Source organism: Nuphar pumila, chromosome 17, assembly GCF_984573655.1.
Source record: "Nuphar pumila chromosome 17, dmNupPumi1.hap1.1, whole genome shotgun sequence".
Classification (NCBI taxonomy): domain Eukaryota; kingdom Viridiplantae; phylum Streptophyta; class Magnoliopsida; order Nymphaeales; family Nymphaeaceae; genus Nuphar; species Nuphar pumila.
The window spans coordinates 71265337-71279801 of NC_143265.1; the positions used below are offsets into that span (position 1 = coordinate 71265337).

The 14465-nt window shown below is 40.8% G+C and overlaps 1 protein-coding gene across 1 annotated transcript; it reads right to left on the bottom strand.

The window, feature by feature from the left end:
- Positions 1-3044: 3044 nt before the first annotated feature.
- LOC149812171 (phosphatidylinositol 4-phosphate 5-kinase 1-like) lies at positions 3045-7534 on the bottom strand. The gene is made up of 8 exons (XM_089992995.1): positions 6318-7534; positions 5569-5736; positions 4827-4992; positions 4598-4708; positions 4312-4505; positions 4083-4213; positions 3924-3984; positions 3045-3445 (listed from the first exon to the last, which is right to left on the bottom strand). Exons 1-8 carry the CDS (start codon positions 7415-7417, stop codon positions 3148-3150), a joined length of 2229 nt encoding a protein of 742 aa, XP_089849121.1. The 5' UTR covers positions 7418-7534; the 3' UTR covers positions 3045-3147.
- Between the last annotated feature and the right edge of the window lie 6931 nt (positions 7535-14465).

Below are 14465 nucleotides of genomic sequence, written 5' to 3' on the forward strand. Positions count from 1 at the left end.
TCAAAATCACAAATGCTTTCTTAGCAGAACAGCTTTTATCCAGTTATCCAGAAATAAAAATATGATGCCATGGCATGGACTAGGGGTATGGAGCAACTCAATTCAAATCCAAAAAACCCTAAAAACATAACAAAATCATGGTATATTTCATATCCGAAATTGGTTGTACGAAGGGCCCACAGTTGATTTGGATAAAATTTTGTGGCACATCCTTGCTTGCTTGCTCTAAGGCCCTGTTTGGAAACTAGTAGATGGGATAAGAAGTGACATTTGAGGAAGTGGGAAGTGTCAAATCCTGGATTTGGCAATAGCTATAGATTCCATTATTTAGTGTAAATACAAAGGTGAGAGGACCTCACTTCCCATCCCAAATGCATAAACATTCATCCCAGCTACCAGTTTCCAAACGACCACCACAACGTATAGTTTGACCAAGTTTTTGTCAAATACTTTAACTCCTATCCCAGCTCCTAGTTTCCAAACAGGGCAAGTGAAGTTAGAAGTCCTCCTTTATATCCTGTGAGTAATGAATTCTCAAAAAGGAGGGAGGAATGAGCTCCTTAGTCCATCATCTTTCCCCATCTACTCTGGAGTGTGCTCACTATGATGTGTTTTTCCTTTATTTATTTTTTTTAATTATCAAACAAGAGGAGTATGAAAGAACCAAGTTGCATAAAACATAACGTCTTCTTCTTAAATATGTTTGAAATGATGTGGATTGTCACATTCTTCAAAACTGTTGACGAATTCTGTCTTACAAAACAAAAGGATCTCTAGCTTTATGATTCCTGATACTGAATGATCCAATTCAGCTGATGCAATGCCAAGACCCACTTGGGTCATGTGGGTTTGGATTGGAGAAATCCCAATCAGTAAGCAGATTCTTGCTCTGTACTAAGCTCCAAGCACTCCATACAATTGGTTTAAATACTGACATGAATACGCATGAATGCAACAATGTCGTGGGCAAGCATGCTGAGTGGCAAGTGATGCAGGTGTTTTTGCTGAAATAATCAAATGTGATAGCTTTTCACTTTCTCTTTAGTGGGAAGCGTCCTAAACCAAGCATGGCAAGGTGACTTGTGCTTGGAGTTGAGTGGGTCTAGTAAGCATGAATAAGACATCAATCCCCAAGGGGTTAGCCTAGTTGGAGCGGGCATACCACCAGTCGGGGTTCGATCCCCGCGGGCACTTTCCCCTTGCATAAGCTGAAGCCCAGCATAGGACCTGGGGGGTGAGGGTCTTAGCCACGGCATTCTAAGCCCCATGAAAAAAAAAAACATGAATTAAGACATCAGGTAGGTTTGCTTGATTTGGGTTTTGGTTATTAAAAAGGTACCAAGGTGCAAAAGGCATGTTAATGGAAACATTAACCAGCAAATCTGGGAAAGTTCACAAATAACAGCCTAGTTGAACCCTTGGTTGTATGTAAATGTATTCTAACCAGGGAAGAAAGAAAAGAAAAAGGTGGAGATTTCAGAATTTGGTATTCATGTCTCCATTTTGTCTTAATTACCCAAAATATTCTCGGAAATCTGCTTGTGTACAGTTCTAAAGTCACATCCCTTAACTGCCCACAACTTTCAGGCACAAACCACTTCATAAATCAAATCACCCTCTCACTTGCTGCATTAAATGCAAAAGCAAAGCGTTTAAGCATCATATGACCCAGCTATGATGACCGCTGGACCACCCTCTATGGGTAAAGGCATTTTCTGGGTATACTGAAATCAATTTCTGAAACAGACCTACGATGGGATTTAGGGCAGTACCGGATCAATTTGGCCACTTTTCAGTTTTCACCTGAAGGCTGCAAAGAACAGCTCCCCTCTAACCAGATGTGGGCATTTTTAAAAATTCATAGTCAGAAGGCCAGAAACTTATCCCAACAAGGCTTTTCCTGTTTCACATAGTACCTAGAGAGAGAAAGAGGGTGAGAGAGGGAAAAGGACAAATAGAAGGAGACGATCGGTCTGCGGGAGCAGTAAGCCGGGAGGGAATCATTCACGAGCGCCGTTAACGAAACACAAAGTACACGCTTCAGTTAATTCCTCCCCTCTTTTCCTTCTTTCTCGAGCTCTGCATTGTGTTTCATTTTCCGGTGACTCTTTTTCATCCCTCCACCATTCATGGTCAGAGTCATCACACTTCATGAGAAATAGAAACCAACCTGCGGAGTGAAATGGCACCAATTTTAAAACATCTAGAGGCTCACCCTTTGAAGCTGAAAGTGGAGGGAGTGTAGCGGAAGTACAGGGTGTTTTCAGGGAAGCCACGTGGGTTGTCGTTATTGTTCATTTTTTTTAAATGTCCGTCATACCCTGAATCTTAAAATTCCAGAGGGATGCTGACCCAGTCAGAAAAGAGTGACACCAATACCAAATGACAATCATCGGATTGATTCTTCCTTGTGGGGAAAGGTAAAAAGAGCAAAAGGAAACACATCAGCTAAAAAATGTTTTGCATATATACAATGGAATGAAGCCTCATTAGAGAATGCACCTCTCTCTCTCTCTCTCTCTCTCTCTCTCTTGAATGCTGTATATTGCTTTTCTCTCCTTTTGATGCTTCCTTGCCCAAACCCCTTTCTCACATCCCCTCGCCAATTTTGGCAGTAAGGTACTGTAAAAGCAAAATTCAACACATTCAGTCCCCACCCACCAAGGAAAAGCCAAAAAAAAATCAGATTAATCAGAGAAACACCTCCTCATCTTTTCTTTTCTTCCAACTTTGAATTCCTTTCTTCCTGTTTTCTTCTAACTGTACAATTATTTAAATTCCTTCCCAAAACCTCAATTTGGGTAACAAAGAAAAGAACAAAAATAAAAATAAAAGGAGAAACAATTAATCCCAATGCCACCATATAAAATTTACAAAATCTTCTAAACGCTTTTCCACGGCTGTCTTCGAAATTCAGCATGTATATCCATCTTAAACCTCCATCTCTGATTTCTTCTCACAAAAACTGCTATTTCGAGAGCTCAATGGGGCCGGACTGCTGCAACCGACGAGATAAAGCATCTCAATCTGTGCCTTTAACCATATGATTCCACACTGTTTGCTCTGGACCCCCAGCCTCCACTGGGCCCGCTCTCCTGCCTTTAATCTCTTTGTGGTTCCCATGATCAGATCAACACATGATTGAGGTCAGTAGTCCTCCATGAAGATCCTGTTAATGAAATCCCTGAATCTTTTAGAATATAGCTTCGGATCCACGGCCGATATTGAGATTGGGTCCACCTGGAAAGACTTGTAGGCATGTTCCAGTTTCTTGCTGATATCATAGTCTTGAAGTATGTCAATTATCCCAAAATATAGAATCACATCATACACTTCACCCACAGGGGATCCACCACCATTTGATTGACAGTACTCAAAATCACTTCTCCGAACCACTTGCTCCACCCTAGCAGGCATATTTGCGCCAAGCCGTACCAATGGCTTACTGCAGAGAACAACAATGCATTCAGATTTATTCTAAATTCAGATGAAACACATCAACAGAAATTTCAAACTATGACATGTGAACCAAAATCCTTTTTACATTTTAGACTAGTGAAGCATATAGACTGGACAAACCACAAGTTTTGAACAGTGAAAGTACAAAATTTTGAACCATTGATCCCCACTGGATGTTTTCAGTCTTTCTTAAACAACTGAAACTAATGGAATAGAGAGCTAATACAGGTTGGGCAGCTCAGAGATGCGGAGTTGAATCAATCAGTTGGCAGAAATCTACTAACAGAACATGGAAAAGACATGATAATTTAGTTTTACAAATGAATTTTGATTGGATATGCATGCGATGGAAAATAGAATGGCAGTTTTTGAATTATCTCATGCACCAAAACCAGGTTCAGTTGCATTATCACAGCCTAATTCTAACACTCGTAATTGAAAAAGGAAAGAACAAGACAACATACCAGGCAGCATGAGGTCGATCTTTATCCGGATGAAACCAAGAGTGATTTGTTCTCTCTTTGCCTGGCACATATAAAATATGGATTATAGATTGAACAAGGTTATGATTTTGATCTATCGAATGACATCCCAATTTATCAACAAGGAGACGATTAACTTACAAGGTGAACTAAACGAATCCTTAAAGATGCCTGCCTTAGCAGTGAAAGGGTCACAAAAGTGAAGACCCACCAAAAGACTGTAGTCCATGATCCGTTCGGCCTCCAAGAATCGGCAGTCTCTGTCGATTTGCCTGAAGATGGCAACAAAAATCAGGCATGAGAAAATCAGAGATGCAAGACAAGTCCACCCATGCTTGTAAGAGAGATCTTAAGAAAAATGAACAAGCACCTGAGCAGTTCCTGGAACCAATGCCTTTCAAGGCGGAATACAAAATTAAGATCAAGGTCTTTGAGGGTGGTAGTTTCATCAATCTCTCCCTCAGCCTTGTCGGTAGAACGTCCATACGAGGAACCTTTCAGATCAAACCGTCTGTGTATTCGATGCTCTGAGCAGAACAAATTGCCCAACACAATGAATCTGACCTGATTCAAATCATAAGAGTTCGATTAAGAAAGATATTAACAAATTTTTCAGTCCTGATTTTAAAAGAGCAATATCTTTCATGGATGCTCACCTTCTGACCACCAACAGGCTTCACACAATGAACACCATAAAACTTGGTTACAAGTGAGTTCTGGTACTTATGGAAGTGATTGTAATAACTTGGAAGCATCCGAAGAAGAACCTGCAAATCCAATACAGCAAAACTCAACAAACAGATGACAAAATCGATGCACATTCGAGTTCCACGTGCTGAAGACGACTGGAATTCAAGAAAAACGTTACTTGCAGAGAAAACCTACCTTCACTTCTGATTTCTTCACAGTTTTTATCATAAAACGATCATCATGGGTAAGGTAGAAGAAACTGCCGCTTTTACCAGGAGATGACAGCACCCGAAGAGCATCATTTCCACAGATAGACAGCATGTAATCAGCTGGATCAATCTTGAAGAGGTGGCGCAAGTGTCTGATGGCACACAACAGTACTAAATGATTAAGAATCACCCAATGGTGACAACTGGCATGGAAAGAGAAAGCAAAAGGATAAAAAAAATTATCATGATAGACACTCAAACTAATAAGAGTATCGTCACCTAAAGGAGAGGCATCAATACTTTACAACAGTCGGATCATACAATGATGCAAATAACAATAAGTAGGTAGAAATACTAAAACCCAGCAAGTTATCATAAAGTGATACCCTCAAACATTGAAAGTAAATTCCTAACAAAAACCAAACAATTCCAAATGCAAAACAAATGAAGCTCCTCAAACAGGAGATTTTTGACGCCCAAAATGCAGAAAAGGTCACCACAAACGCAAGAGGACCAAAGATTTAAGCAACTGTTGTCACGATTCAAAGTTCAGACCCAAATGTCCAAATCTTAAAACTTTCAAGTTTCAACCCCAAATAAACCATAATTAAAGCTTGGATCAGTATCAGAAAATTTTTGCAATGAGAGAAAGAACCAGAAACGAAGCAAAATTCAGAGAATCATGAGGACCATGAAAAACAAATTTTCAGAAAGATGAAATTGCTAACCTGAAAACAACCGGGCAGTAATCCTTCCATCTAAACTCCACGGACTGATGTGGAGGAGTGATCTTCGATCCCTCAGGTGGAAATCTGATCCAGACCCTCTCCTGCGGATCAAAATCCACTGGCCTCAGCTCCTGCATAGGTGATGCTGAGGATTTCCCCACAGAATACCTACATTAAGAATAATAAAAATCAAAACAATCGATTTATGAACAGTGACCAGTCTTCTCACCAACAAAATCACTACTAACTAATATCGTAACGAAACTAAGACGATCAACAACAAGAAACCGAAATATCCAATCTTATACATATGAAGAAACCCTAACTTGAAACAAAATTCGAGAACGAAAATCACCATTTAACCAAGGATCTGCAAAAGTGAAGAACAAACAATTGCCGCAAGCAAAGGATAATACCCATTTATATTTGTAAAAGGTCAACTTTCGTAATGAAGAGGATGACTCACGACATACCCATTTTCGTTTGAAGAAAACACACCAAAATCTTTTTTAAAAAGAAAAACAAACGAAACCCCAAATCTCCATTGAAATCTATCAAGAGGAAAAACATAAAAAAAGAGGTAAATATCTCAACCATTACCTCAAATATAACAAACGCCCAAGTTTTCTTTCGGCAAAACAAGGAACACCTTTCTCGCTTACAAACTAAGAAACTCCAAAAAACAATAGAAAATCCTAGCATCACCAAATCGAATTACCCGTAAAAAAGGGAGAAAAGAAACTAAATACCTTATACCCAGTTGCAGAGTCAGCATCAACTCGTAATTCTTGTGCCCCTTCGATATAGCCTGACCCTGTTTCTTCGCCTCGCCGGAGAATCTCCCCGGCGGGTCCCTCCTGAGGCACCCCAGACCACCTCCCCCGCCGGCCTCCTCCTTCCAAAACACCGAGCTCCCGTCGATGATATCGCACGTGATATCCCCAGCCTCACCATCCGAATCCCATATACAAATACGGTCGAAGTTCCGGCTAACCCTCCCGTCAGCCGACGACCTCTTCCTCGTCATCCCCGTCCCCCCACCTCCACCGCCATCACCATCCAGATTCCGGCATTCCGCGAACCCGGAGCTCGAATTCCGGCGATGCAACTTCACCGGGTAGAAAATGCCGCCCTGCTGCTTGGGATCTCGGTTCCAATTTCCGCGGTAGGAGCTCCCATCGGACCACGTGAACTCCCCCTTCCCCGTCGGGAAGCCGTTCTCCCACTGCCCTTTGTATCGGTCCCCGTTCGCCCAGACGAGCACCCCTTTCCCCCAGATGACGCCGGCCCGCCATTCTCCGACGTACTGGTTGTCGTTCTTCCAGACGTACCTGCCACGCCCATCCTGCAAATTCCTCTTCCAGCAGCCCTCGTAGACGTCTTCGTTGGCGTAGATCTTCCGACCGGAGCCGTGCTTCTGGTTCGCCGCCCACATTCCCCGGTAGGTGTCGCCACGGGCGCCGGTGAAGGTGCCGGAGCCCTCCATGAAGCCTGACTTGAACTCCCCTTCGTAGGTGGCGCCGGAGGGCCACGAGAACTTTCCCTTGCCGCCGGTCTTGCCGTGGCGCCACTCCCCTTCGTACATACACCCGTCGGACCAGAGGTACTTCCCCACGCCGTGGGGCAGGCTCCCAAAGAACCCACCGGAGTAGATGTCCCCGTTCGGGAGAGCCCTCTCGACCACGCGAGGCTGGTCGCCAACGGCGGCGGCGGTGGTGGTGGTGGCGTTCGTGGTGGCAGGGGGGAAGAGGAAGGTAGTGGGCGTGACCCTCTTAGCCGCCTGCGCTCGCCGTGATGATGCCTCCGAGTTCGAAACCACGACCTCCTCCAACTCGTCCTCTCCCTTCATCTCTTCGAAGCATTCATGGAATTCTTCACCTTCTGAGAGAGAGAGAGAGAGAGAGATCACCAACAAAACATCCTTGGAATGCTCTCAGGCTCAGACTGGATTTAGGCTCCTTCGAGAACACCCAGAAAAAAAAAAAACGCAAGCTGGGGGTAACTGTAGAGAGAGAGATTGAACCAGTCTAGAGACAATGACAGCTTAAGAGAGTCTAGAGAGAGAGAAGAACGGCTTGAAAGAGAGGTGAAACAGGAAGAGAAGGGCAGAGAGGAGAGAGAAAATGTAGAGAGAGAGAGAGAGAGAGGAGCGAAACGGTAAAGAGCGAGAGGAGGGGAGCTGGCCGTGGCAGGCGATAGCCATAATATGACGAAAATGCCCTCGCCTTCGAACCGGACGTTGCGTTCATGGCACCGGTCACGTCTCGTGAATGCACCCCCGCTCTCTCTCTCTCTCTTTTGTCTAAGGCTTGCCTTTTTTGACAGATGACGAAAATACCCCTACCATCGATTTTTTTTCCTTCCTCGACACGACGAGATGGCCCCTGTCCGCTTCCACTCCGGAAGCCGATAATGCCCTTCCTAGTTCCTACCACTTATACATTTACCGAAAAGTCCCTCGAAATAAATCGCGACGTTTTTTTATCCGTTAAGGTCCCACTCTCCTTTTTTTTCCTTTTAAAAGGCAAGCTGGGGTTAAGCCGACCCCACCAGTTATTATTCAACGTCCCACAAGGTTTTGATCCTGCAACGTCCCACCACAAGGACACTTGCACTGACAGCTCCTACCCCACCTCTCCGATGGTTCCCTTCTCGTTCGTTGTTTTCTTTAGAACACCACGTTCCCTTGTTTAATTGTTTTTAGTTCATTAAAAACCTGCCGGGGTAGATTTGTAGAAAAATAGAAATAGGTAAATATCCCCTAAATAAAAATAAAAGAAAGTCTAGAAAATGCCTTTAAATTGCTTAAGTTTATGATTTTTTTTTATTTTTAATTAGTAGGTGGCTTTTTGTGTGACATTAGGACGAAGATTCGATTCCCCAAAATTGCAGGCAACGCGGGCTCACGTTTTCCATCTTTTATTTTCTTTATTTCTAAATACTCATCAATTACTAAAAAAAAGTAGTAGTCCTGAGTTACTTTAAAAACAAGTGATTTTTTTTTATTTAAATGTATTTACCGTTTTAAGAACCCCGCTGGAATAACCTGTTTCCTTAGGGAAGGTGGTCTGCCGTTGTGATATCAGACCCTGCAGATTTTTTCCTTCAAAAAAAAAAACGTGCAGATTTTTTTTTTATAAATGTCGATATTTTGAGAACTCATGGAAAATAGCTGAACGTCATGTTTATGTAGGCACTTTAAACATTTAACTTATCATAATATCGTGTGATTGGAAGAGAAGTACTCAAATAACGATATATTCATGTTTTTAAACTTGAATTTCTCAAGAAAATGTTTTTGATGTTTGACTTTGTTTCTTTATCTTTTAAGTTATGTGTTATTTATTTAATTTATTTAAAGTTTTAAGATTTTCTTGATAAAATGAAAAATTTAGTGTCATCCAAGTATTTGATCAAATTTGGCTTAAGCTTATCGCTAAAAAAAATGAAAAAACTTTAATTTTATGAGGATTGTAAAGTCACCCAAACGCCCCCCCTTAGGTCATGTTAGCATCATTTGATCATTCTCTATGAACATCACGTGAAGAGTATTATTATTATTATATATATATATATATAATGAGAACTATAAATATGAGAATTTTCAACACTTTTTTTGCAAATCCAACCATGTAGAAGTGCTTAGCTTGGTAAATTTGATAGGAATCAACATGAAAAATGTGTTTTTTTATGCTTGAATATTTATCAAGATTATGAACCATTGATTTTAAAGCCTTAAAAAAATCTCATTTATGCATCAAAATTGGATGATTGAAGAGTGTCTTCTTATAAAACCAAGCATGTATATCACATCCCTACGTTACATTCAAGAGAAAAGAATAAAAAAAACCGTAAAAATCATGCTTCACACATTAGTTCTTACAATCTATTGACTAACTATATAAAAAAAACAAAAAAGAATGCATGAGAAAAAGAATTCACTAGTCTCCTAGTTCGCGCGAACAACCGATCCTATGGCAATATTCCATGGGCCTCACAACAACAAAAATGGGGGCACCACTCAAGATGTTACCATGTGATTGGCTGTGAACACAGAAGATAGATCCCAATTGCTATCCACCAAACTCTTAACTCATTTCCCATGTGCATAGCAGTTTTTTTTTTGAAGGCAAGCTAGGGTTAGGCGGACCCCTACCGGAACAATAGCCGCCTCATGTGAAAGAGGGATTCGATCTTGGGCCATCAGCTTGACACAAGACCCCGCTTACCACATGGGATACCACCTCAGTGATAAATGTGTGCATAGCAGTTGGGATCCACTGATCGCTGGACTCATTTGTTATGTGTGCAAGCCAATCACATGACAACATTCATAGGGCTGGTTAAATAAGATGAACGAACCGAACATAAGGTGTTCAAGCTTGGCTTGTTTGATGCGGAGTTCGAATGAGCTCTTTACAAGCCGAGTCATAAGAGTCTTGTCTCGGCCCTAAACATCCACGAACACCGCAACAACAGAATGTAGGCCCCACTCAGAATGCTGCTATGTGATTGGCTGTGCTCTCATGAGAAATGAGTTGAGAGGTCAGTGGTTCCTGAGTGCCTTTCTAGTTGGGTGAAGGCAAGGGCACGTGGTGGGACACAATCATCCAAGGGGACATTTGTGTCCTGCCCTTGTGTGGGCCCCACGTCCCTCATCAAACGTGGGATGTTGGTGTCCAAGGGGCACAAACATGGTGTTGCACGGTTTTTTTTTTTTTTTGGAACAAATTGTCATACCCAGGGTCCAAAAATTTATCTTGGACAAAGCCGTTCAGGACGCATTTCCCTGGACAATTTGTCCAAGGCGTTAAACGTGCCCTAAGGGTGACTTCTTGTTGCAAATCCAGGTGATGTGGTTGCTATTAACTAAACCATTGTCCGCCCGCTTGTCTGGCAGGAGCAGTTAGTGCACGTTACCTTGTGTTGGGACGTTGCAAGTTCGAATCCTAATGTATAATTGGTAGGAGTCTGCCTAACCTCAGCTTTCTAGTGTAGAAAAAAAAACCTAAACCTTTGCCCTTGTGGCTGAGAGGAAAGGGAAGATGTAGGGTTGCATGATAAGGTGCTCAAAGAGGGGTTGCATTGTGAGGGTTTTGGTCCCAATAAACTAGGTTTTTACCATGGAATACTTAAGAGGGGAGGAGGCTTAATTAATTTCCTCATTCATTAGATTATCCGGTTAAAAAGAGGTTAGTAAAAATGTTGTTTTAGTGTTCATCCAAAGTGTTGAAAATCTGGTTTAAGCCTATTACTGTGAAACAAGCTTAAAACCAAATACCAAGTTTTGGGTATCATCCAAACAGTGTTCACCTCTTATTAACAGACAAGTGGTGGAGGGTTGTCAGCCCATCCACAAATACACTCTGTAGCCATGATTGTATTTTTAACAAAAATATGAATGTTTAAATCAACAAGTTTTGGTATTTTTATAGCCATTGGTTTTTGGATTGCTAGAAAATCTTACACGCTAATCAGATTTTGACGATTCAAATGTCGATATTCACTAAATGAACCCTGTAGATCACATATATGACTCAGTTTTTTTTTTCTGAAAAGCAAGCTGGGGTTAGGCAGACTAGTTATTCAATTTACCACTGGGTTTTGAACCCGCAATGTCCCATCACAAGGAGACGTGCACTGACAGCTCCTACCAACCACGGGGCGCCCTCCGTTGGTATATATGGTCCAGCTTTGATCAACACAACTTGCATCAATGAGATCTCAAGATGGGGTATAATGATAGGGATGACATATGGGATGACTAGAAATGAATTAGTGAAAGAGTGTCATTATAGTGTTTGCTAATTGCGAAGTATTATAGTTATTGAAAGTTTTTTGGCTGTCAAAAATGGAACTCACTTTGCCCAAATATGGAAATGAACCTCCTTGATATTGTAGATATCTTTCAAATGCAAAGAAAATGCACTTTAATTTATAATGAAATCTACATATAAAATGAATATTTTTTATAAAAAAGGTACTTTACTTTCATTTAAAATAAATAAAGAGTGTTTTATCTATATTTTTATATCATTTTCTACTTGTTCCTATTGTTGTTTATTGCTTTCCTGTATATTTTCTAAACACTTTATGTTCATGCATCCAAGCATTTTCTAAACACTCGCTTATTCGCTTCATACTTCATGTTACACATGATTCTTACTCTGGTAGCTATCTTAAGGACAATGTTCCTAGGGTAGAAAAAATTGTTATTAAATTTGCATCTTCTTAGAAACACCAATGGAACATTATAGTGATTTACGTGTTTTGGATTAGCAAGCTTGGTTGATCAGACCCTGACCAGATTACAAGCAACATGCATATTCAATTAAGCAGTAGAGATTTGAAAACTACACCTGTGGTTTGTCCTTCTATATCCTATCATGATCCAAAATTACCCATCTTAGCACACTTCAAGCCATGAAATCACAAATTTTATCAGCTACATTACATTTAAATCTTTGAAATTAACATCTAGATTATACATACAGTCCATATTGGTCTTCTACCTTCAATTAGCCTATCAACTAGACCAAACATTTCTTTGTGTGAAGATTCTATGATAATTCAGTAGAGAGCAGATCATGTCCAAGAGTTTTTGTGGGACCCATTTAGGTGGGGACAATCCTTTTTGATAATCTTTCGGCGCCGTTCATCTTGATGATAGACAACATCAAAGGTACCTTGGCAGTTTTGTGTCCAAGGTCCCTTGGACCAGATCGGCTCTCAATTTATTAGCCCTCTTTACAGAAGTGCAAGATGTCTATCAACACCATTCATTATCATTTCATATGAGCTTTTAAGGCTAGTTAAGCAGCCCATATGCAAGGCTTTGTTTGGGAACTGATAGTTAGGATGATAGTTTATGTTTTTGGTAAAAACTTGGTCAAACTATCTGGGTGGTGGATGCTTGAAAACAGGCAGCTGGGATGGGATGAGAGTTCATGCATTGGAAAAGGTAGTGAGGCCATCTCTCCTTTGTATGTGCACTAAAGATTGGACTGGGTAACTACCACCTCCTAGAGGTGGTAGTCGATAAAATTCAAGATTTGACGTGTATGCATCGCTTGCGCAGGCTCTTGTGTGATGACATTTACTTGGTCTGACATTCCCACTACATACCATGAGGGAGATGGCGAGCTGCACACTCTACTTCTCAGAAATAGATCGATGGACCATCTGATATCTCTCGGTTGTCTTGGGAGCTTCTGCCACTAAGGTTGGTCCTCCATGTTCTTTAAATACTATCCATGTAGATGAAGCCACATAATAATTTAGTTGTTGGTGACCCATCTTTTTTTCTTTTCTTTTTATAATATGTGCTGCTTATCATGTAGAAAGGTATTAAGATTATGTTTGGAAACTGACAGTGAGGAGTTTATGCATTTGAAAATGTGGTTGTCATGGGGGCACCTTGCCCTGCACCATGTGAGACAATGGACCAGGTGGCCACTCATGTTTCAGGCTGGAAGCTTCGATCAGATATATTTCTACAGTCAAATAAAAAAATTGACAGTTTTCGGCTGCTGTAGAAATGATTAAGTGGTTGAAAGGGATTTGCACATGGTAAAACTGAATTCACTTTGCTATAAAGGTATAAAAAAAAAGTTTGTGAAAACTAGGTTTTGTGTCTATCAGAACAAAATGCTCAAACGAGAAAATATCCCATAAAATAGAGCAAGCAATAAATCAGGGCCTATTACGGATTCTTTTCTGCACCAAGTCTGACTAGTCAGATTTACCCGTCAGTACCCATATAGTTAGAATTGAGGAGAGAAAGTTTTCTTTTCTCACAGGACTCTGAGAGAAACCTACTCAGCCTCTAGTCCTGACCAGGCTGAGACTCTGGTGGGATGCCCTCTAGACTTCTATCTAGGGTATGATTGTACCTGTGTATTTTATTGTTTTATCTTGTAAATCTATATATAGATGTATCTTCCTTAGTTTATTTTCAATGAAGTTTATTCAGAGATTTCTCTAAGCTTCGTCCTTGATTCGTGTTGTTGTTCAATAAGAAAATATATTTTTCCCTCGTCTCTCTTTCATGCCTGTCATCGACTTGGAGGAAATGTCTTTTCTCTCTCCTTTGTTGTCAAACTCCTATCCACCTCACGCTTCCTTGTGTAGTCGATAAGAAAAGATGACTCTTTTTCTCCTCCAACGCTACATTCCCTTCCAACTTGTGGTGCACACCACCCTCCTAAGCCGCACCTCATTTCATATGCTCAGATTCGTAGAACTGATCTTCGTGGGAGCTTAGGTTCTAACAGTGGTATCATAGCAATTCCTTCTCGAATCTCGTGGATGTCGTTCAACTTCTACAACAAGGGTTCAATCCCTTCACGCATTCGCTTGTCTGATTTAGTAGCCATCAAAGGTGATCATTACCAACCACGACTACCAGCATTCGAATCTCCCTTTCGAGCTATCTCATGAGATTAGTGTTGCATATGCACTTTTGATAACAAATTATTCATATTTTAAACTTCTAAATCAAGTATTTATTCATTAAAATCTTATATTAGATCCCTCTGATCCGACATCTAGAAGACATAAGTCAGTTTGCTTGTTCCCAAGAAGGTTCAGTATAGGCTTACAACCCAATCCAACTTTAAATATTCATGTTTATATAGTTAGACAGCTTAAAAATCCCCCAAAATTTACCATAGCTAGTGCTACTTGTCCTAGATTGAACCCAATTTACGGATCATGAAAATCAATTTTTGATCTATAGATATCATGTTTTTACCAAACCTTGTCAGAAACTGTGCCTAAATCCTCGCCGATTTTTGATCAACTACTTCTAAGAATTTCTTAGCCCAGGTCTCATAGCCAAAAATCCTAAAAATTTAATTATAGGAGCGTCCATCTGTTAACTTTCAATCCCAATTTAC